Source organism: Trichechus manatus, unplaced genomic scaffold (genome assembly GCF_000243295.1).
Source record: "Trichechus manatus latirostris isolate Lorelei unplaced genomic scaffold, TriManLat1.0 scaffold00250, whole genome shotgun sequence".
Lineage (NCBI taxonomy): Eukaryota > Metazoa > Chordata > Mammalia > Sirenia > Trichechidae > Trichechus > Trichechus manatus.
In genome coordinates, this window is record NW_004444186.1 from 1,040,717 (window position 1) to 1,062,750 (window position 22,034).

The 22,034-nt window shown below is 44.1% G+C and overlaps 1 protein-coding gene across 1 annotated transcript in view; it reads right to left on the bottom strand.

The window, feature by feature from the left end:
* The window catches only part of TUFT1 (tuftelin 1), a 41,637-nt gene that overhangs the window by 12,869 nt on the left and 6,734 nt on the right, over positions 1 to 22,034 (bottom strand). The window contains exons 2-6 of the mRNA XM_023724617.1: positions 7,864 to 7,938; positions 7,398 to 7,499; positions 3,532 to 3,618; positions 2,610 to 2,696; positions 1,147 to 1,212 (exon numbers count right to left, since the gene is read on the bottom strand). Of these exons, the coding sequence (XP_023580385.1) occupies positions 1,147 to 1,212; positions 2,610 to 2,696; positions 3,532 to 3,618; positions 7,398 to 7,499; positions 7,864 to 7,938 (417 nt within the window). The remainder of the gene's footprint in view (positions 1 to 1,146; positions 1,213 to 2,609; positions 2,697 to 3,531; positions 3,619 to 7,397; positions 7,500 to 7,863; positions 7,939 to 22,034) is intronic.

Here is a 22,034-nt window from a genome sequence, read left to right on the forward strand (position 1 = left end):
CACTGAATTGTACATGTAGATATGTTTGAAATGGTGTATCTTTGGCTATGTATATTTTCACCAAACAAAAAAGGTCCTCCAAGGCTGAGAAGGGAGCATGCTGACATGTCGTGGGGTTGTTAACCAATGTCATAAAACAATATGTGTACTGACTGTTTAATGAGAAAATATTTGTTCTGCAAACCTTCACCTAAAGTACAATAAAAATAAAAAAAATTAAAAAAAAAAAAGTACAGCCACGGAAGGAAATACTACGCAGTGATTCAAAAGAATGAGCTAGATCTATATGTACTTACATAGAAGTAAATTTAAAAATTAAAAATCAAGCTACAGAATAATGTATTTGCCATGACCCTGTATTTGTGAGAAGTATGTGCACATTACACGCATTCATTTACACACGTGTATATAGGATGTGTGTGTATATATATATTAACATATACACATATGGTACTTAAATATGGTTGTCTGTGTATAGAAAACCCCCTAAAATACTGGTACTCTGTCTGGACTAAACAAGAATCACCTGAGGTGCTTTTAAAAGTACTGACGTCCAGGCCACATCTCAGAACAATTGAATTACCATCTCTGGGGCAGAGAGCCAGGCATCATATTTTTTATAGCTCCCAAACCAGTTGTCATTGAGTCAATTCTGACTCATGGCAACCCCATGGGTGTCAGAGCAGAACTGGGCTCCAAAGGGTTTTCAATGGATGATTCTCTTGGAAGTAGAGTGCCAGGCTTTTCTTCTGAGGTGCTTCTGGGTGGACTTGAACCTCTGACCTTCCAGATAGCAGCAGAGAGCATCAACCATTTGTGCCACTCGGGGACTTCTTAAAGCTCCCGAGGTCATCCCAAGGGACAGCCCAGGCCGAGGGGCACTGGTCTAGAAGAATCTGCCCCCTGCCAACTGGGAATAGTAGATACTTCCACGGGATGGGATCAGGGAAGGAGAACTTCCACTTTTTCTGTTTCTCTATGGTTTGACTTTTTACAGCAAGCATTTAGTGAGAGAGAAGGCAATAAATTTAGTGAGAGAGAAGGCAAGCATTTAGTGAGAGAAAAGGCAGTCAATGAGGGAACGAGGAGGAGGCCACCCTGTCCCTGATCGAGCGGCGGTCACCAGGGTTTCCCTCTGTCCCTCACCGCAGCTGGGCTGCTGCACGCGCCCGGGGGACTTTCGCCAAAGCCATCTGGCTTTTCCAGCACCACCTGTCCAAAGAAACAGAAACTGCTAGTTAACCTAGTCCCAGGCAGCCAAGTCCAAAATGTTATTCTCCTAAGACCTCAACTCTTACAAGGAAAGGAAGGAGAGAAGGAAAAAAAAGACTTTGAGTGCTCCGTGGAAAAAGGAGAGAAGAGAGGGTGGAGAGGTGGGTGAGGACGCAAGAGGGACTGCCCCAGCCTTGCAGGGAGGACAAGGCAGCCTCAGCTAAAACCCTGCAGCTGACTGGAAAACGCAGGGCCCGTTCCTGCAGCCCAGGGAACACAAGCAGCTGCCTGTCCCACACAGACAGTTTCCCTCGCCCCCGGGGATCCTGACAAGGGCTGGCAAAGCATCAGTCAAAAAGGGAAGCAGCATTTGCTAAAATTCTTTCCAACCCAAAGCCTGATTATTCATCACATGACTGCCGATTGTGCAAACAAGGGGCCTGGCCCTTTGGGTGTCTCTGAGCACATGAGGTTCTTACCGCCACCTGACAAAGGCACCTCCCGCCAGCCAGGTGTGAGCTCAAGCAGCAAAGCACCTCCTGCCAGCCAGGTGTGAGCTCAAGCAGCAAAGCACCTCCCGCCACCCAGAGCACAATGAACGTCTCTCACACAGGTCTAGTACAGGCCCACGCCAAAGAGGACCTTTCCCAGCACCAGTGGCTGGGCCACGTTCCCTGCAGAGCAGCAGCAGCAGGGGCTGCTGGAGAAAGACTCTCTCACCCAAACCAAAATGCAAACAAAGGAGTGTAACTCAGAATCCAAAAGAGGCTAAGGTGGCATCATGGAAGAGATAGCTCTCTGCTCTCCTGAGGACATTTCTGTCCTCGAATTTGGGAAAAGCAGGATCACAGGATTCTCCATCGCAGGAAGAACTTATCTAACCACTTCAGTCTAACAAACATTTACGGATGGCCTTCTGCATCCCAGGCCGGGCATCAGAACACGGAAACAGAGGGGCAACCCCTAGCCTCGGAGAGCTTCCCATACCAGGGTGGGGACAGCTATGCACACAGACACCTAACTGGCTAGGACCAAGTCAACACAGAAGAACTTTGGATTTACAGTTGATCGTCCGCTTTACAAGACTTTGTTTTACAAGAGGATTGATCACAGAATTCTTCTAGACGAGGGGCTTTGCCCATAAACTTAAGATAATTTGATTTATATACATTCATTGTTTGCAGTGTTTTAGGAACATCTGCACCTACATAGAGGCTGAAATGTGGAAATGCATGCGCCCATCTGCTGAGGGCTCTAGCAAATAGACTGTGAGCGTGCAGAGAAGTCAGCGTGTCTACATCCTCTCCCTCCCTGGCGCTGGGTCACTGCTAAATGGGCCTGCCTGGTAGAACCCCATCTCCTCGGCGGGGATGCAGCCATGGAGCAGTTCCTGTTACCTGTATCTCCTGTTGGAAAGAATCTCCTGGATCTCTGTCAAGCTTGCTACTTATATCTTCTCGGAGCTTCTGCAGGCAGTTCCTGGCCTGGGAAGGGAGGGCAAGTGACTTTACCTCTGGGGTAGGGAAAGAGGACACGCCAATCCACCCACCTTCATGCCCCATCCCTAACCTGCAACCTCTGAGTCAGTCACTGTTCTAGGCACTGCCTGGGGGAAGGAGGGACCCTGGTCAAGTGGCTACAGCCAGTTCCTCCTACACAAGCAACAAAATAGCACAAACCCTGCCCTGGTGCAACTACCACTCTGCTTGGAGAGACAAGTGCCAAGGAGTAGCAGCAAGTGGGAGAGGGTTAGGGAATACTGGGAGAGGGTGGCTAGCAGTATTAGATAGAATGGCGGAGGACAGCGCCGTGGCTGTTAGCAGCAGCTGAGCTGGCCCTCAGCTCAAGGCAACCCCATGTGCGATGAGATCAGACCATTGGGACCCACAGGGTTTTCCGTGGCTGACTTTCAGAAGTAGGTCGTCAGGCCTTTCTTACTAGTATGTCTTGGTCCAGAAGCTCTGCTGAAACTTCTTCAGCATCACAGCAACACCCAAGACTCCACTGAGAGATGAGTGGTGGCTGCGTTTAAGACGCGTTGACTGGAAACCAAGCCCGGGTCTCGGCATGGAAAGCGAGAATTCTATCACTGAACCACCTTCCCTAGGTACATGGTGTTAACAAGCATTTGCTGGTTAACGGATTGGGGCCAAAGGGTCAGAAATGATATACGACACATGGGAGAGCGTGGTGGCGTTTTGAGGATATGAAGGGAGCAGGAGGGAAAGACTGGCACCCACAAAAGAAGGGAGCCAAGTAAGAATGGGAGGTTTAGAGAAACAGCACAGGTACTCCCAGAGAGAGGGGAGCGGCGCCAACCTCCTGGATGTAGTGGACCTCACTCTTCAGCTGGTTGATATTCTTCTCATGGATCATCTTGTCTCCAGACCTCCCCTTCAAGTACACCTGAAACATGGAGGACAACGCTGTTGAGCTGTGAAACATCAGGTTAAATTACTTCCACAGACAGGCAGCCTCCTACCTTGCGGGTGGGAGGGTAAATCGTTACCACCTTTCTGGGTGGCAGTCTGGTGATTCAGGTCGAAAGACTTCAAAATGTATTTACTCTTTGACCTAGCAAATTTACTTCCGGAAATTTATCCTAATGAAATAAACTGAGCTAAACAACTTACAGTGGCATAAACACGCATCCATAGTCACAGAAAGGGGACTGGAAGAATGCACTCCAAACTAGTCACTGTAGCTCCTTCTGCGGAAGAAGGTTGCTAACAAGGGGTTTTCGCATTTTGCTTTGTACATCATGCTTGAATTTTTTACATTTGAGGAAATACTTCTGTATTATAAAACACAGACACACATGATTCAATAACATATGTTCAGCAAAATAATGCTTATGGTCACAAAAAACTACAAACAAATGAAATATCCAACAATAGGGGGTTAGCTAAATATATTATGGTATGTCTAGACAATGATGGAGCCCTGGTGGCACAGTGGTTAAGCGCTTGGCTGATAACCAAAAGGTCACTGGTTCAAACTCACCAGCCTCTCTGAAGGAGAAAGATGTGGCAGTCTGCTTCCATAAACATTTACAGCCTTGGAAACCCTATGGGGCAGTTCTACTCTGCTCTGTAGGGTCGCTATGAGTCGGAATCAACTCAACGGCCACAGGTTGGGGGGATTTGGGGGTATGTCTATACAATAGAATACTATGCAGCCTTTAAAAATTCTAAATATTTACATTTATTGACACAGAAAATGTTATACTATATCATTAAATGGGGAAAAAGCAGATTGTAGAACAGAATATATAACATGATGACATTTTGGAAAAAATGTACATGCATAAGAAAGTCGCAGGGAGGATTCACAATGTTAACAATGGTAGTTTTAATTTCTTCAAGGGGCATGCCATGACTTTGAATAGGGAAGAAAAATTAACTAAGGGCATCCAGATTGGAAAGGCAGGAATAAAATCATCTCCATTTGCAGATGACACGATCTTGTATATAGCATGTCTTAAAGACTCCAATTAAAAATACTATTAGAACTAGCAACGTGTTTAGCAAGGTTGCACCATATAAGATCGGTATACATAAATTAGTCATATTTCTATACACTAGCGAAGAAAAATCCAAAATAAAATTAGGAAAAAAATTCTATTTACAACAGCATCAAAAAAAGAATAAAATACTTCGGAATAATTTTAGCAAAGGAAGTACAAGACTTGTACACTGAAACCTATGAAACATTTTTGAAAGAAATTAAAGAAGACCTAAATAAGTGGAAAGACAGTCTGTGTTCATGGACTGGAAGATTTAATATCATTAAGATAGCAGTATCTCCAAATTGATCTATAGATTCAAAACAATTCCTATCAAAATCCAAATTGGCTTCGTTAAAGAAATTGACTAATTGATCCTAAAATTCATATAGAAATGCAAGGTACCCCAAAACGTCAAAATAATTTTGAAAAAAATGAAGAAAGTTGGAAGACTCATACTTCCTGATTTCATAACTTACTACAAAGCTACAGTAATCAAAGCAGTATGGTACTGGCATAAAGAGAGACATACAGATAGTTAAAATACAATTTACAGTCCAGAAATAATAATATAATAATGTTATTATTATATTATGTATTAATAATAGTAGTTGTTGTCATGTGCCATTGAGTCAATTCCAACTCACAGAGACCATACAGGACAGAGGAGACCTCTCCACAGGGCTTCCAAGGCTGTAATCTTTACAGAAACAGACCATCCCATCTTTTTCCCAGAGCGGCTGGTGGGTTTGAACTGCCAGCCTTTCGGTTAGCAGCCAAGTGGTTAACCACTGTGCCACCAGAGCTCCTTATAATAGTTCCATGTAAATAATAATATGCTCAATTGATTTTCCACAGGAGTGCCAAGACAATTCAATGAGGAAAGAATACAGTCTTTTCCACAAATGGTGCTGGGACTAGATATCCACATGCAAAAGAATGAAGTTGGACCCCTTCCTCACACCATACACACAAAAAAACTCAAAATGGATTATAGATCTATTTGTAAGAGCTAAAATTATAACTTTGAAGACAATACAGAAGTTAAATCTTTGTGAGTCTTCTTAGGACACCAAAAAAAAAAAAAAAAAAACAAGACAAAAGAAAAAAATAGATAAATTAGAAACTTCATCAAAATGAAAACTTTCGTGTTTCAAAGGACAGCATAAAGAAAGTGAAAAGCCAACTCACAAAACGGGAGAAAATATTTGCAAATCACGTATCTGATAAGAGTCTAGTATCAGAATATAACTCTATCAGCTCAGCAATAAAAAGACAACCGAAATTTCTAAATAGGCAAATGATTTAAATAAACATTTCTTCAAAGAAAATATAAAAAAGGGCAATAACACAGGAAAAAACACACAACATCACTAGTCATTGGGGAAATGCCAATGAAAACCACACCGAGCTATGACTTCATGCTCACTAACATGGCTATTGAAAAAGAAAACGAAAAACCGAAAGTCACAAGTGTTGTCAAGGATGTGGAGAAATTGGAACCTTCATCCATGGCTGCTGAGATTGTAAAACAGTGCAGCTGCTGTGGAAAACCGTCTGGTGGCTCCTCAAAAGGTTAAACATAGACTTACCATATTACCCAGCAATCCCACTCCTAGATATATACCCAAGAGAACTGAAAACATACATTCACACAAAGACTTTTACACAAATGCCATAGCAGCATTATTCAATATAGCCAAAAAGTGGAAACAACCAAATGTCTATCAGCTGACGAATCGCTAAACAAAATGTGGCATACCCATACAATGGCATATTATTTGGCCATAAAAATGAATGGAATACGGACACATCCTACAGCTTGGACGAACCTCCAACACATTATGCTAAATGAAGGAAGTCAGACACAAAGACCATACGTCGTATGACTCCATTCGTACGGAATACCCAGAACGGGTAAACTCAGGGAGGCAAAAGGGAGATCAGTGGTTGCCAGAAGCTGGGGGGAAATGGGAACAGGAGTGACTGCTACTGGGTATGGGATTTATTGTGGGGATGATGAAAATATTCCAGAATTAGACAGTGGTGATGGCTGCACAGAGGAGTCCTGGTGGCTCAATACTTAAGCGCTCGGCTGCTAACCAAAAGGTCAGGGGTTCCAAACCCACCAGCCGCTCCTCGGGAGAAAGATGTAGCAGTCGGCTTCCATAAAGATTACATACAGCCTTGGAAACCCCATGGGGCGGTTCTATTCTGTTCAACAGGGTCGCTATGAGTCGGATCGACTCGACAGCAATGGGTTTGGTTTTTGCTGAATGCTTACATGATTCGGTAAATATACTAAAAACCATTGGCTTGTACACTGTAAATGTGTCAATTAATTGTATGGTATATGAACACAGCTGTTTAAAAAGAATAAAAATTGTTTCATTTTAAAATGAGTTCCATAAGCTACCTCCCACCTGTCTCCACAACCTCCAACAGCTAAACATGAGCAGTGAGCAGGGACCAAGAAAGATCATCCCAGACCTCCCCAGACCTCCCCATGCCCCCTCATCCGCTCGTCTCCAGTGCCAATTAAGATCTTCCCAGGAGATGGCCAGAAACTAGCATCTCAGGTCTGCTTCATCCCACAGGCAAAGCAAAAGTTCCCTTCGGCAATGTCAGCCACCCCCTCTGGCTTACCAAAGGGAGAAAGGTGGAGGGAAATTAAGCTTACCTTAATGATCTCCTCATGTCCGTCATTGGACTCCACCAGTTCTGAGGCCAGAGACTGACCAGCTGACCGGCCGGACACCATGGTGTAGGTCTTCCTGACCGTCTGCCAGAGAAAGTGAGGAATGGCTCAGAAATGCACGGTGAGCACGGAGCTCCTGCCCTTCAAGCAGGAGAAGACCTGCTCCTCGAGAGACTCGAGAGGTTAGTCTGATTTTGCCATCTAAAAACTCATCTCAGAACAGTTACCGGAAACCACCCAGCAGCAGAACACTGGACAAGGAAAATTAGTAGACATCACAGGTTAGTTTCCATTTTCGCGGGGTCGCCCCGCCCCTCAAAGCGGCACACAACGCAGAGTTCAGCTGGGCCTGTCTCCCAAGCCCACAGCAAAGACGCCTCCAGGAAGCAGTGGCAAGGAAGGGGGGCAGCCAGGAGGAGGAGGCCTCGCCCCACAGAAACCTCCGTACCTTCTGGGCTATGTGTTCAAGTTCCTCTCCGGTCAGCTCGCTCTGCAGAGTCAGCCTGAGAATGTCTGCGCTGCCCTAACACAACAATGACAACGTAACCCCTTACCTTGACGGTCTACAGGCACAAGGCAGCCCCAGCACACGCACCCTGTGCCAGCCCTGTGGAGTGGGCCTTATCGCCATTCCACACGTGCGGACAACTGAGGTTCAGACAGGTGACGTTCGCTTGCGCACGATCACTTCACTCCCGGGTGGTGGTGCGTCTCCGGGGCCATCTGACAATGCCCTCCCCACCATACCACAGGTGCAGCAGAGATCACAAAACACACTGCCCTGCAGAGCTCCAGTGGGGTGACCCTGGTCCTCGGGTTCCAGGAGGCACACTGCATGGACGCCTCTTCCCCCCAGGCCTGAAGAGGTCATCCCCTCGGTTGCCCGATCCAGAATCCCCGCTCCTGACAGTCAGCCAGAAAGTTCCTGATGCACTTCACAAGACTAGGGTATCCTTCCTGAACTAAACTACGGGAAAGTACCTGAATCCAGACCCCTATTTCTATGGCCACACAGAAGCTACCGCCGTGTTCACCCTTCAGCCAACTATTAAACAGGCCTACAAAACAAACCATAATACACATAGTTCAACCACGTCTCTGAGACTAAATGGGCACACAGCCCAGGGCAAGGACAAGAAGGCAGGAGGGGACAGGAAAGCTGGACCAACGGAAATGGGGAACCCAAGGTCGAGAAGGGGAGAGTGTTGGCATGTTGACGGGTTGGCAACCCATGTGACAAAATGTGTGTATTAATTGTTTAATGAGAAACTAATTTGCTCAGTAAACTTTCACCTCAAGCACAATTAAAAAAGAGAGAAAAAAACTATACCCCAATGAAGCACTTATCTAGAGGTCAGCCTCGTTGCAAAGGACGAAGCAGGTTTTCTTTCCTAAGTCAAGAAAGGTTAAAAACAAAAAACCACTTAGTGTGTGTGGGAGGGGAACCTGAGAGGGGAGGAGATGTGGTGACAGGGCAAAGCGGGAGGCTGGAAACTTGGGAAGATGATAACTCTGACCGGGGGTCAGTAAGGCAGAGTGGACCAAGCCCTGCCACCAGCTGTGCTTTGTGTGAAGGTGGGTGTGGGGCTGACTTGCTCTGGGCCTCAGCTTCCCACCTGAAAAATGAGGGGTTAGCCCTGGTGGCCCAACGGTTAAGCACTTGGCTGCTAACCAAAAGGTTGGCAGTTCGAATCCACCCAGTGGCTCTGCAGAAGGAAGGCCTAGAGATCTGCTTCCAAAAAGTCACAGCCAAGAAAACCCTATGGAACAGTTTTCTCTGTCACGTGGGGTCGCTAAGTTGGAATCCACTCGATGGCACCCAACGACAATAACCAGCGAGACTCTCCTAAGGCTCCTTCCGGCTCCGAGCTCTGTGACAGCAGGAAAGAGCATATTACCTCTCCCAGGCAGTAAAGGGAAGATGGGCACTGAGCTACCCAAGGATGACAGTGACCCTGAGGCCCCTTGGCCCCGCCCTGAGGCCACGGAGCATAAATGTCATGGTCTCCCTCACAGGTTTGAAGGTACCCTCCTCACCTTCCCAATGTCTGTTGGAAGGAAAAGAGAAGGAAAGGATGCACTCTGCCAGAGGGAGGTGAGTAACGCTTCTCTGAAGACAATAACGGGCAACTGGATGGGGAAGAAATCAGTCTCCGAGGCCAGACCCTTAACTCCTGGTTTGCTCGTCTGTACAATGGGAATACTACCATTCACCTGAGGGGTCTGGGGGTGGTGGTGAAGACTAACTGACAATGTGCGGAGGTTGCTCTCTGCCACATGGGGGGGAGGCACTCAAAGATGAACCTGCCCTCACATCCTGGAATGAATCCGAGTTTCGGACAGAGAAAAGACATTCCAAGACGGCCCTTAGGTCTTCCCAGTCCTAGCAGAGTATCTATTTTCATTCCATTTTATTTTTGTTCTGTTTCCATTAATCTAGCTTCCCTGCCTCTCCTTAGCTGCTTATCTTTGTTTTAGGGTAAATATTAACGATTTGGTCTAATATGGTTGGTTAATTTAAGTGAGCACGGTATTCACAGGTGGTGCTGTTTATTTTATAAGCCAGGACGAAGGGTGATCACTGGGAGTGGTTTCAGTTCCAAGTTCAAAGGGTGTCTTAGGCTGATAGTCTCGTGGGTTCCTCTAATCTCTATCAGTCCAGCTAGTCTGGCCTTTTTTGAGGAATTACAGTTTTGCTCTACATTTCTCCCATTCAAACTGGGACCTTCTATTGTGTCCCTGGTCAGGCAAAGTATTTAGTTTTACAAAAATACTAAGTACCACCAAATAAAAGACAGATCCTGAGTGCGGCACTCAATGCTCTCCACAGTCTGGGCTAACCCTCCTCTCCTGCTACTGGCCCTCAGTGCCCCACCTTCCAGGCATCCTGTGCTTTCTCACTTAACGCTTGTCTCAGTCATCTAGTGCTGCTGTAACAGAAATTCCACAAGCGGGTGGCTTTAACAAACAGAAGTGTTCTCTCACAGTCTTGTAGGCCAGAAGTCTGAATTCAGGGCACCAGCTCCGGGAGAAGGCTTTCTCTCTGTCAGCTCTGGGGGAAGGCCCTTGGCATCAGTCTTCCCCTGGTCTAGGAGCTTTTCAGCACAACACTTCTTTCTTGGTGGCATGAGGTCCCCATCCTCTCTGCTCAGTTCTCTCTTGTTTCTCAAAAGAGACTGACTCAAGATTAAACCTAATCCTGTAGATTGAGTCCTGCCTCATTAACATCATAGAGGTTAGGATTTACAACATAGGATGATCACATCAGATCACAAAATGGTAGATGATCACACAACACTGGGACTCATGGCCTAGCCAAGTTGATATCCATTTTGGGGGGGACACAATTGAATCCATAACCGTGCCTTTTCTCCCACCATTTCCTTTGCTGTAAATGGCCTTTCTTCCCATTTTCATCTGGGACATCTGCAAGTCCCACAAGAGTCGATTCAAATGCCGCATCTTCCATGATGTTTCCCTGCGTCCTGTGGGAAACGCGTCTTCCCCTCCCTGGGCTCCCTCTGCATCACTCACAAGGCTTCCTGTGACACCAGAGTCTCACTTCTTTGTGTTCCAGGAGGACCTGCCCCTCCTAACTGCTAACTCCTCGAGGGCTGCAAGTAGGTATTTCCTGAATGCCTAACCAATACTCCATGACATCTAGGTCAAGACAACATTACCACAGGGGAGGGCATGATTTCCAAATGGCCAAAGTGACTGCCATTTGTTTTCCTCCAGGACACAAGCATGTGCTTTGATTAAAACACCATCTTAGCACACCTGGAGGCAGCTGGGAAAAGCTAGGACAACCCCCGGTCAGAACAAAAGAGTTATTAGGCAGTGAAGATCATCATGTCTGGTTTATTTCATGAACCCAGGCATTCTAATTGGAAGAGCATAGACAACTAGGCTGGGTAGGGGCCTTGAGAGGTCATCTCATCCATCTTCCTGCCTCTAAATAAGGTGTTTACATATCTTATAAACACAGACTTTTGAAAAGGTATTCGCCCTGTGACCCTAATACTCCCCAGCATGTTTTCTCCTTTTCAGAATGGGCAGCGGAGGGCTTGACATAACCAATGCCATAATGAACCTGTGTTTCTTTGCCTTCTCCCTTTTCGCATATCTTCGTTAATGGCTTTGTTTTGCACATACCTTTGCTAATGACTGTGTTTTATGACTTAGGTTCCCCCCAGGAAGATTAGAGCCCAGAGGTCAGATCCATATATCTTTCTCCTGATAGGGAGTCTCCTATAGTTATCTTGTAATGTGTAACCCATCCCGCCATCTGTGGGCTATGTGCCAAAAGACACTTCTAACCTTTGTAAAAATCACATATAAGCTCTGATGTAAAAATGCCTTTTGGGACTCCCTAAGGACTGCCTGCAATGCTGCGGGGTCCCCAGTGGTGTACACTTCCAAGATTAAAACTTTCTCACTCTTTCTGACTTGGAGTGTGTTTCACTGGCTCGACGGCTCCAGGGCACGGACCCTATTTGGGTAACAATCCTTCAGGAAAAGTGACCCTATCCACTCCTCAGGGGTAGTTGTTGTTCTTGGGTGTTACTGAGTGGATTTCAACTCAACAGGGCCCCACGTGACAGAGTACAACTGCCCTATAGAGTTGCTTTTTTTTTTTTCCTGAACATTTTATAGTTGTTTAGGTCAAAGTTTACAGAGCAAATTAGCTTCCCATTCAACAGTTTATACACAGCTTGTTTTGTGACCGGTTGGAAACCCCTGAATGTGTCAGCACTCTCCCCTCTTCCTCCCTGGGTTCCCCGTGTTCATTTGCCCAGCTTTCCTGCCCCTACCCAGCTTTCCTACCCCTACTGTCCTTCCGAACTTGGCTTTTGGGCAAACACTGCCCCTTAGGTCTCGGACAGTTGACTGTTCTGAGGTGTACATTCCTCACTGCTGTGATTGTTCATTTTATAGGCCTGTCTATCGTATGGCTAAAACGCGATCTCTGGGAGTGATTTCCGTTCCACGTTTGAAGGGCATCTAAGGGCCACAGTCTCTAGGAGACCAGTGAGTCCGGCCTTATTTTTGAGTTTGAGAATTTTGTTCTCCATTTCTCCCTCATTCTCCCCATGACCTCCTATTGTGGTCCCAGTCAGAGTGGATGGTAGTGGTAACCGGGCACCACCTAGTTCTGGCCTCTCAGGCTAGTGCCTACGAGGTTTAGGCTGTAATCTTTACGGAAGTAGACCTCCAGGTCTTCTCCAACGAAGCTGCTGGATAGGTTCCTTCCAGTTGGCAGCCCAGTGCTTAACCATTTGCCTCACCGGGGCTCCTTTTCTCAGGGGTAGACCCTACTCGATCTCAGAAAATCAGTAATCTCATTACTCTGGCCAGTGACAGGCTGAGGCAAAGGCATGTGACTCAGTTCTGGCCAATGAGATATGACTACAAGGCTGCCGGGGAGAAGAGACAGTCTCTCCTGCTGGATCCTGGAGCTGGGAACTCTGGCAGCCATCTGGGACCCAAAGTGAACAGAGCTTGAAAACAAAGCTGACCTAATGATGATGGTAGAATGGAAAGACGGAAGGGCTCTGACTCACTCCTTAGCGACATAGTTGAGTGCTGAATTAACCAACCCTGGAGCTGCCCAATCTCTGGGCTTCTTGTTATGTAAAATAAAAGACATGTTTATGGCTTAAGTCACCTTGAGCTGGTTACCTGATGTTAAAGGCATCTTACCTCTTATATAAGGTCAAACACATCTCAGCCATTTGCCAAGGATTCTATGTTTGAAAACAATACCCTTAGCCTCCCCTTTCAAAGTCTTACTAATATAAATGTAGGTTCTACTCCTTAATCAAGGGACCTATACTTAATATAAGGAACCCTGGTGGCACAATGGTTAAGTGCTAGGCTGCTAACTGAAAGGTCAGCAGTTCAAATCCACCAGCGGCTTTGTGGGAGAAAAGACCTGGCAATCTGTTCCCATAAACATTATAGCCTAGGAAACCCTATGGGGCAGTCCTACTCTGTCACACGGGGTCTCTATGAGTTGGAATTGACTCAATGGCACACAACAACATTTTAATTATTTATGAAAGTAATTAACTCAATGGATGGGCTCATCAGCAGAATGGAGAGGACAAAGAACACTGAAATAGACCCACACAAATATGCCCAACTGTTTTCTGACAAAGGAGCTCTGGTGGTGCAGTGGTAAAAGTGCTCAGCTGCTAACCAAAAGGTGGGCGGTTCAAACCCACCAGCTGCTTTGCAGGAGAAAGATGTGGCAGTCTGCTTCTGTAAAGATTGACAGCCTCAGAAACTCTATGGGGCAGTTCTACTCTGTGCTATGGGGTTGCTATAGGGTCACTATGAGTTGGGATTGACTTGACAGCAATGAGTTTGTTTTTTGGTTTTTGTTTTCCGGTAAAAGTACCAAAGCAATTCAGTGGTGGAAGGATGGCTTTTTTCCACAAATGGTGCTGGAGAAATTGGGCACACATAGACAAAAAAAAAAAAAAAAAAAAATTCTCAACCTAAGTCTCCCATTTTATATAAAAATTACCTCAAAATAGATCAAAAACTTAAATGTGAAACCATACAACTGTTAGGAAAAAAACAGGAGAAAACCTACAGAAACTAGGGCTAGGCAAAGAGTTCTTACACTTGGCACCAAAAGCAAAATTGATAAAAGGAAAAATCGACAAACTGAACTTCACCAAAATTAAACTTTTGCTCTGAGAAAGTCCCTGTTAGGAGGATGAAAAGACAAGCTACAGAGTAGGAGAAAATATTTGCAAACTACATATCCAACAAAGGACTAGTATCTAGAATATATAAAGAACACTTAAAACTCACCAGTAAAACAAAGCAAATAATCCAATTACCACATGGACAAAAGACAAGAGATGTTTCACTGAAGATATACAGATGGCAAATAAGCACGAGAAGATGTTCAATGGCACTGACCGTCGGAGAAGTGCAAATTAAAACCACAGTCAGACACCACCACAAACCCCTCAGAGTGGCTGAAATAAAACAGGGACAACACCAAATGCTGGTGAGGATGTGGAGAAACTGGATCACAAGTAACCTGCTGGTGGGAATATTAAATGATACAGCCACTCTGGAAAAAGAGCTTGGCAGTTTCTTAAAAACTCAACATGCAACTACCATAGGACCTAGCAACTGCACTCCTGGGCATTATCCCAGAGCAATAAAGGCATATTCACACAAAAACCTGTACATGAATATTTAGAGCAGCTTTATTTGGAGACCTGGTGGCGCAGTGGTTAAGAGTTCAGCTGCTAAAGGAGGAGTGGGCTGTCTTAGTGCAGGGAGAGCAATTAGAGCCTCATAACAATGTACGTAAAAAATTTTTGTATGGGAAAAAATTAAAAAAAAAAAAAAAGAGTTCAGCTGCTAAGCAAAAGGTCGACAGTTTGAATCCACCAGCCGCTCCTTCAAAACCCTATGGGGCAGTTCTACTCTGTCCTAGGGGGTTGATAGCCCCACAGAATTACGCTGAGTGAAAAAAGCCAATCCCAAAAGGTTACATACTACAGGTAGTCCTCGACATATTCGAGTTAGGAGGAACTGCACTTACCACCATCATTTTTTTTTTTTTTTTGGTATATCTTATCGTTAGTAGTATGTATTACATACAATGTTGCAGCACGGTAATTTTCTGATATTATCATTCTCATGCCAATCCCCAAAGGCAAATAAAGATCGAATTTATAAAGATACTGATAATAACCCTGTCAAGTTGATTACAGAGCGACCTTATACTACAGAGCAGAATTGCCCCATAGGGTTTCCAAGGAGCAGTTGGTAGATTCGAACTACTGACCTTTTTGGTTAGCAGCCGTGGCTCTTAACCACTGCGCCACCAGGGGCTCCGCGGATAATAACAGACAATAATAATAATGAAAACGAAAAAAAAGAGGCATTTGACTTATGTCAGAACTGACTTACGACGGAGTCGTCGGAATGTAGCCCCATTGTAAATCAGAGACTACCTGTATATGATTCTATTTATATAACATTCTTGAAATGACAAAATTATACAAATGGAGAACAGATTAGGGATTGCCTAGAGTTAAGAAGAGGAGGAGGGCAGGAAGGAAGTGGGTGTGGCTCTAAAAAGGCTACATGAGATATTCTTGTAATGATGGAAATGTTCTGTAGCTTGACTGTAATCAATGTCAATATTCTGGTTATGATACTGTACTATAGTTTTGCAACATGTTACCGCTGGGGAAAACTGAGTTGAACTGCCCCATAGAGTTTCTAAGGAGTGCCTGGTGGATTTGAACTGCAGACCTGTTTGGTTATCAGCTGTAGCTCTTAACCACTACGCCACCAGGGTTTCCAAAGGGTACAGGGTGTCTCTATTATTTCTTATACTGCATGTGAATCTTTAACTATCTTGGAGGAAAAAAAAAGTAACTAATACTCTGAAGAATTTTCAGGCACAAATACTGAAGAATATAATGAAGAAAATAAGTACTTATAATCCTACCACCCAGAAATAGCCACTATTAAAATGTTAGCGATTTCCTTACAGTTTTTTCTATGTGTATTTTTTTAAACGTACAATACTTTCACAATTATATACTTGCTTTATTTCCTTTAACATTTAATTTTCATGACATTAAACATTCTTCACATTGGCTTTTAATGACCACTCCATTGAGTTTATTCAACCTAACCCTTATGTAGGTTATTGACCATTTCTTTATTCTTCTCTTCTTTTTATTTTTAAAATTTTAGAATACATCTTTTATTTTGATAGACAGAATAAGATAATACACAATAGTACCTAGATCACTATATTTCTTGCCTGGTCCCCCAGGCCCTCAAAGCAAACTTGACTTTCTCTCTCCTTTAAAGGAAAAAAAAAATAGCATTTGGAACAGTTAGACCTCAGCTCAAATACTCGTTCTGGCTTTTATTTGTTATGTGAATTGATCTCACTCCCTCAGGCTTAGTTTTTTCAGTCGATGAAATGGATACTATAAATGAGAACACACTGATTAATACACACAGACATACAAAAACACCAGTTCTTCCAAATCTGACATAATGCTCCTCTTCAAAATATTTTAATGACCGCATACGCTTACAGGTTAAAGTGAAAATGCTTTGTATGAAAAAAAAGTATATTAACTCCTACCTCACACCACACACAAAAATCAATTTCAAATGGATTGAAGATTTAAACGTAAAAAGCAAAATAATAAAGGTTTTATAGAAAAACACGGCAGAACATCTTTACGACCTCGGCACTGGCAAAATTAAATATGGTACAAAGAAAACTCTCCATAAAAGAAAAAATTAATAAATTGGACTATAGTAAAAGTTAAAACTTTCATTCCCAAAAGGCACCATTAAGAGAGTGCATGGTCTGGTCTCATCCCTTCGGGAGCAAGGGAGAATGAAGAGAACAGGATACAAGGAAAAGATTAGTCCAAAGGACTAATGGACCACAGCTACCAAGTCCTCCACCAGACTGAGTCCAGTATAGCTAGATGGTGCCAGGCTACCACCACTGACTGCTCTGACTGGGATCACAACAGAGGGTTCTGGACAGAGCTGGAGAAGGATGTAGAACAAAATTCTAACTCACACAAAAAAAGACCAGATTTACTGGCCTAAAGGAGACTGGAGAAACCACGAGAGTATGGCCCCCAGGCACCCTTTTAGCTCAGTGGTGAAGTCATTTCCAAGGTGAACCGTTCAGCTGGGGAGTGGACAGCCCCATAAAACCAAATAGGACTAATGAGGTACAGCAGTCCAGGGACAAGGGCCAGAAGGCAGAAGGGGACAAGGAAGCTGGTGATAGGGAACCCAAGGTTGAGTAAGGATAGTGTTGATGTAGTGTGAGGTTGTTAACCATTGTCATAGGGCAACACGTGTAGTAACTGTTAAATGAGAAACTATTTTGTTCTGTAAGCCTTCATCTAAAGTGAGAATAGCAGCACAACTGGGAGAGCGTAGTCGATGTCACTGAACTGTGCATGTAGAAATTTTTGAAATGGAGTATCTTTGGCTATGTATGTTTTTACCAAAAAAAAAAGGTCGAGGGAGAGGGTTGACATGTTGTGGGGTTGTTAACCAATGTCATAAAACAATATGTGTACTACTGTTTCATGAGAAACTATTTGTTCTGTAAGCCTTCAGCTGAAGTACAATAAAAAAAAAAAAAGGGAGTGCGTGGTAGGGGAGAAGATACTCACTAAACTATACATGTATCTGACCAAGCACATCTAGAATATATAAAGAATTCTACAAAACAAAAAGACTAAGATAAAATGTGGTATCCTAGACTGGATCTGGGATCGGAAAAAAGACCTTAGTGACAAAACTGGTGAAATCTGCATAAAGTTTATAATGTACTCAACAGCATTATGTTGTTGCTGGACACCGTCGAGTTGATTCCAACTCACAGCAACCCCACATGACAGAATAAAACTGCCCCATAGAGTTTTCTTGGCTGTAATCTTTACAGAAGCAGATCACCATGTCTTTCTCCCGGGGAGCCACTGGGTGAGTTTGAACCACCAACCTTTCAGTTAGCAGCCAAGCGCTTTAACCATTGCGCCACCAGGGCTCCTAATAGTATTATACCAACATTAATGTCTTAGTTATGACAAATGTACCACGGTTATATCAGATGTTAACATTGGGAGAAACCAAGGGAAGGGGTATACAAGAACTCTTTGTACTATCTTTGCAACGTTTCTGTAAATCTAAAGTAATTTCAAAATAAAAAAAAACTTATTTAAAAAAATAAAGAAAAGAAAAAAAGACAAACACCGCAATAGAAAACTGGGCAAAAGACTTCAACAGACACATTACACAGGAGGACATCCAAACGGTCAATCAACATATGAAAACAGGTCAACCTCATTAGCCCTCAAGAACTGGAAACCACAGCACAGCCATCAGAATCCCTAAGATGCAAATGACCAGCAAAACCCACACAGACAAGTGTCGAGATATGGAGGAAGTGGAATTCTCATGCACCCGATGGTAGGAGTGTCCATTATCACAACCACTTTGGAGAACAGTTTAGAAATAGCTACCAAAAGGAGGCAGAAGGGGACAGGGAAGTTGGATAAATGGAAATGGGAAACCCAAGGTCGAGAAGGGGAGAATGTTGAAACGTCGCTGTGTTGGCAACCAATGTCACAAAATACGTGTGTCAATTGTTTAATGAGAAACTAACGTGCTCTATAAACCTTCATCTAAAGCACAATAAAAAAAAAGACACATGGACCAAAGATGAGCATTTGCATGCCCTATGACGAACAATTCCACTTGTAGTAATCTACCCAAAGAAATCCGTACATACCTTCCCCATAAAGAAATACACTAGCATTTTCATCACAGCATTTTTCATACAGCCAAACACTAGGAAGTACCCAATTGTTCATCAACAGCAGAATGGTTAAGTAGTGATATATGCATACAATGGAACACTGTACAACAATGAAAAAGAATGAATTACTTCCACATGCAACATGGATGAATCTCACAGCAAAAGAATCCAGACACAAAATTACGATATAGGACCCCACTTATATAAAAAGTACAAAAACGAGCAAAACTAACATATGCTTTAAAAGTCAGAACAGGGGTTCCCTCTGAGGGTGGGGGGTAGGTAGTGACCAGAAGGGGACCTGAGGGGGCTTCTGTGGTGCTGGTTATGATCAGTTTGTTGATCTAGGTGCTGGTTACAGGAATGTGTCCAGTTTGTGAAAATTACTTGACTGTACATTTATGATAGATGCACTTGTACGTTATTCTTCAATAAAATGCTTGAAAAGGGGGAGGGGGACTCCTTATCATGGCGTTAAAGTCCCTCATATCAGATCCATCACTGTCTATAAAACATAATGTCTTGACTCCCACCAGTACCTCACAAGTACCCTAAACCCCAACTATCCCAACCCTTCCTGATCAGACTGTAGGAAAGCTGAATCCCAATTTCCATGTCTGTTGACAAGTCTTCCAATGCAACACATACTCTCACCTACCCACAGGTGACATGTTCTCTTCTGGGATGCCCTTCCCTCTTTGCCTCCCTGGAGAATTCCCACCTAGTCTTCAAGGCTCAGCTAAAGCATCCCTCCTCCGACGGTCCTATTCCAGCACTCCTCAGTCAGAGCCTGCTCCTTGCACCCACTGCCCCCTGTAAAGCCCATGCTATAACGCTACCCCATTCTTCTCGTTCATCTCCCCCACTGAAATCATGAGTTCCTTGCAGACACAGATGGTTTACTCAGCAGAGTGCTCGGTCTAGAGGAGATACTCCAAAATGAATTCCAGGTGACATGGTAAGAAAAAGCAAGCTGCAGAATTTCTCTTCTTCGGAGAAACTCAGTCTCCTCTGTTTTGAGAAGGGTATAGGATACTAAAAAAAAAACAGACAAGAAAAGGGAGAAAATCAAGGGGAAAAAAAGTAAGCAAAGGTTAAGAAAGGCAACTCTAGAAGAAATACAAGTAAGTGCCTAATGGATGTATGAGAAGATGCTCAGCCTTACCAGTTTAGGGAAATACAAATTAAAACAATAATGAGTTATCATTTGGGGAGGACTTTAATTAAATTTATATTTCATAAAAGCACAAAAATAAGACATGTAGAAGCATGTTCACAGCAGCATTGTTTGCAATAGCAAAACACTAGAAACAACCCAGATGGTCCACTGACAAGAAAATGGATGAATAAACTCTGACATATTATATTAGTACTCAGCTGTGAAAATCAGTGAATTACAGCACCATCCATCAACATTAATCAATCTCAAAAATAATGTTAAGTAAGAAAAAGCAAGCTGCTGAATACAGATACCATGCATATAAATGTTCAAACTCTGCCAAACTAAGCAATATACTCTTCGAGTTTCTATTCGTACGTAGTAAAGTTACAACAAAAAGTAGAGAAAGAAACATAAAATTCAAAACAGTGATCACTTCTGTGGAGCAAGCAGAGGGATATGATCTGAGAGGAACACCAGGGGCTTCAAAAGTACTGGTAAAGTTCCATTTCTTAAGCTGGGTGTTGGGTAAACAGATACTCATTTAATTGCTACGCTTTGAAACTTTCCACATACGCCAGTCTTCTCTCTTGCATCACAGTACAGCCACTGAGTTTTCTTTGTGTAGATCCTGCAGAGAGATGTTTCTAGACCAACAGAATGGAAAATATCAAACAGGCTGATAGTATCCAGGATCAGTGAAGATGCAGGGAAAAAGACTAAGCTTATACAGTGTTGGAGGCAGCATAAATTTACAAACGTATTTTTGGAAGTTAATTTGGCAATATTAATAAAAATTTAAAGATAAAACACCTTTCACCCAGTAATGTCACTTTTAGGAATCTGTCTTATGAAAACTCATGCACATTGGCCCAAAGACATACGTGTGAGACTGTTAACGGCAGCCCTGTTTACAACAGTCAAAAACTGGAAACAACATAAATATTCTCAAACAGGTAAGTGAATACATTATGGTGACACCCGGACTCTGAATACCACACTGCTGATAAAGAATCCTTTATGAACTGAGCACAGCCGATGGGGCGATTCTACTCCGTCCTATAGGGCCGCTATGAGTTGGAACCTACTCAGTGGCAACAGGTTTGGATTTTGGTTATTATCAACATCCCCGATCTTACAGATGAGAAAACTGGGTTCAGGGGCTTACCCAAGGTTACACAGCGAAGTAAGGGGCACAGTCAGGAGTCACACCCAAGTCACGTGACTCTGTGCTCCTAACCACCAAGCTACGTGGATTCCCTTGAATGGGAACACATACAAAAAGCACTGAGTTCACACACACTAAACACACACTCAACACACCGAGCAGGGGAGGGAAGGGAGGCTTTCACTGCATATACATCTAGTGTTTGAAACCTTAGGAACAAAAATACATCTGTGCAACACTCCAATGATAAAATGTATAAAGAAAGACAGAGAAAGAAAACACACTGCGCCTGGAGTCAGAGGCTGGGTCTGAGTCCTGACCGACACCCACGAACCCTTGAGCAAGCCACTTCTCTCTCTGAGCCTCAGCTTTCTGTCTGTTAGATGGGGCTGATACTACCTGCCCCGCCCACGTTAGGGTTGCTGGGAGGATAGAATCATGTGAAGGTGCTTTGCAAACCATGAACCGCTTCACAAAGGTGAGGGAGCATTGCTCCTCCGAGCAGGTCTGGAAGGACTGCGAGGGGGGAACGACACCAACTGTCTGAACACACAACCTGTCTGAACGGAGGCTGGCGAGTCAATCTAGGGCCCCCTCTGGCACCTCATCCTCCAGAACCAGAGAATCCAGTCTGCAAGGTCACAGACCCCACTCTACAACCCCAACCCACAGCCGATGAGGGAAAACCGGGGGCCCCTCTCTGCTTGGTGCGTTTGGTGGGTTTCTGAATCTGGAGTGACCCCAGGGCTGTGAACGGGCCCCAGAGAGCTTTGGGCACACCCCAAAAATGTCTGTCAGGGTGGTCTCCACTGGGGGCTGGCTGAAGGGCTAGATGGGAACTCGGGCATTCTTCTCTAGGAAAAAAGGGGCGGAGCTAATCACAAGGTAGGCCGCCTCTAACCTCATAAACATCCTTGGGGAGAAGCCCAGCCACCTCCA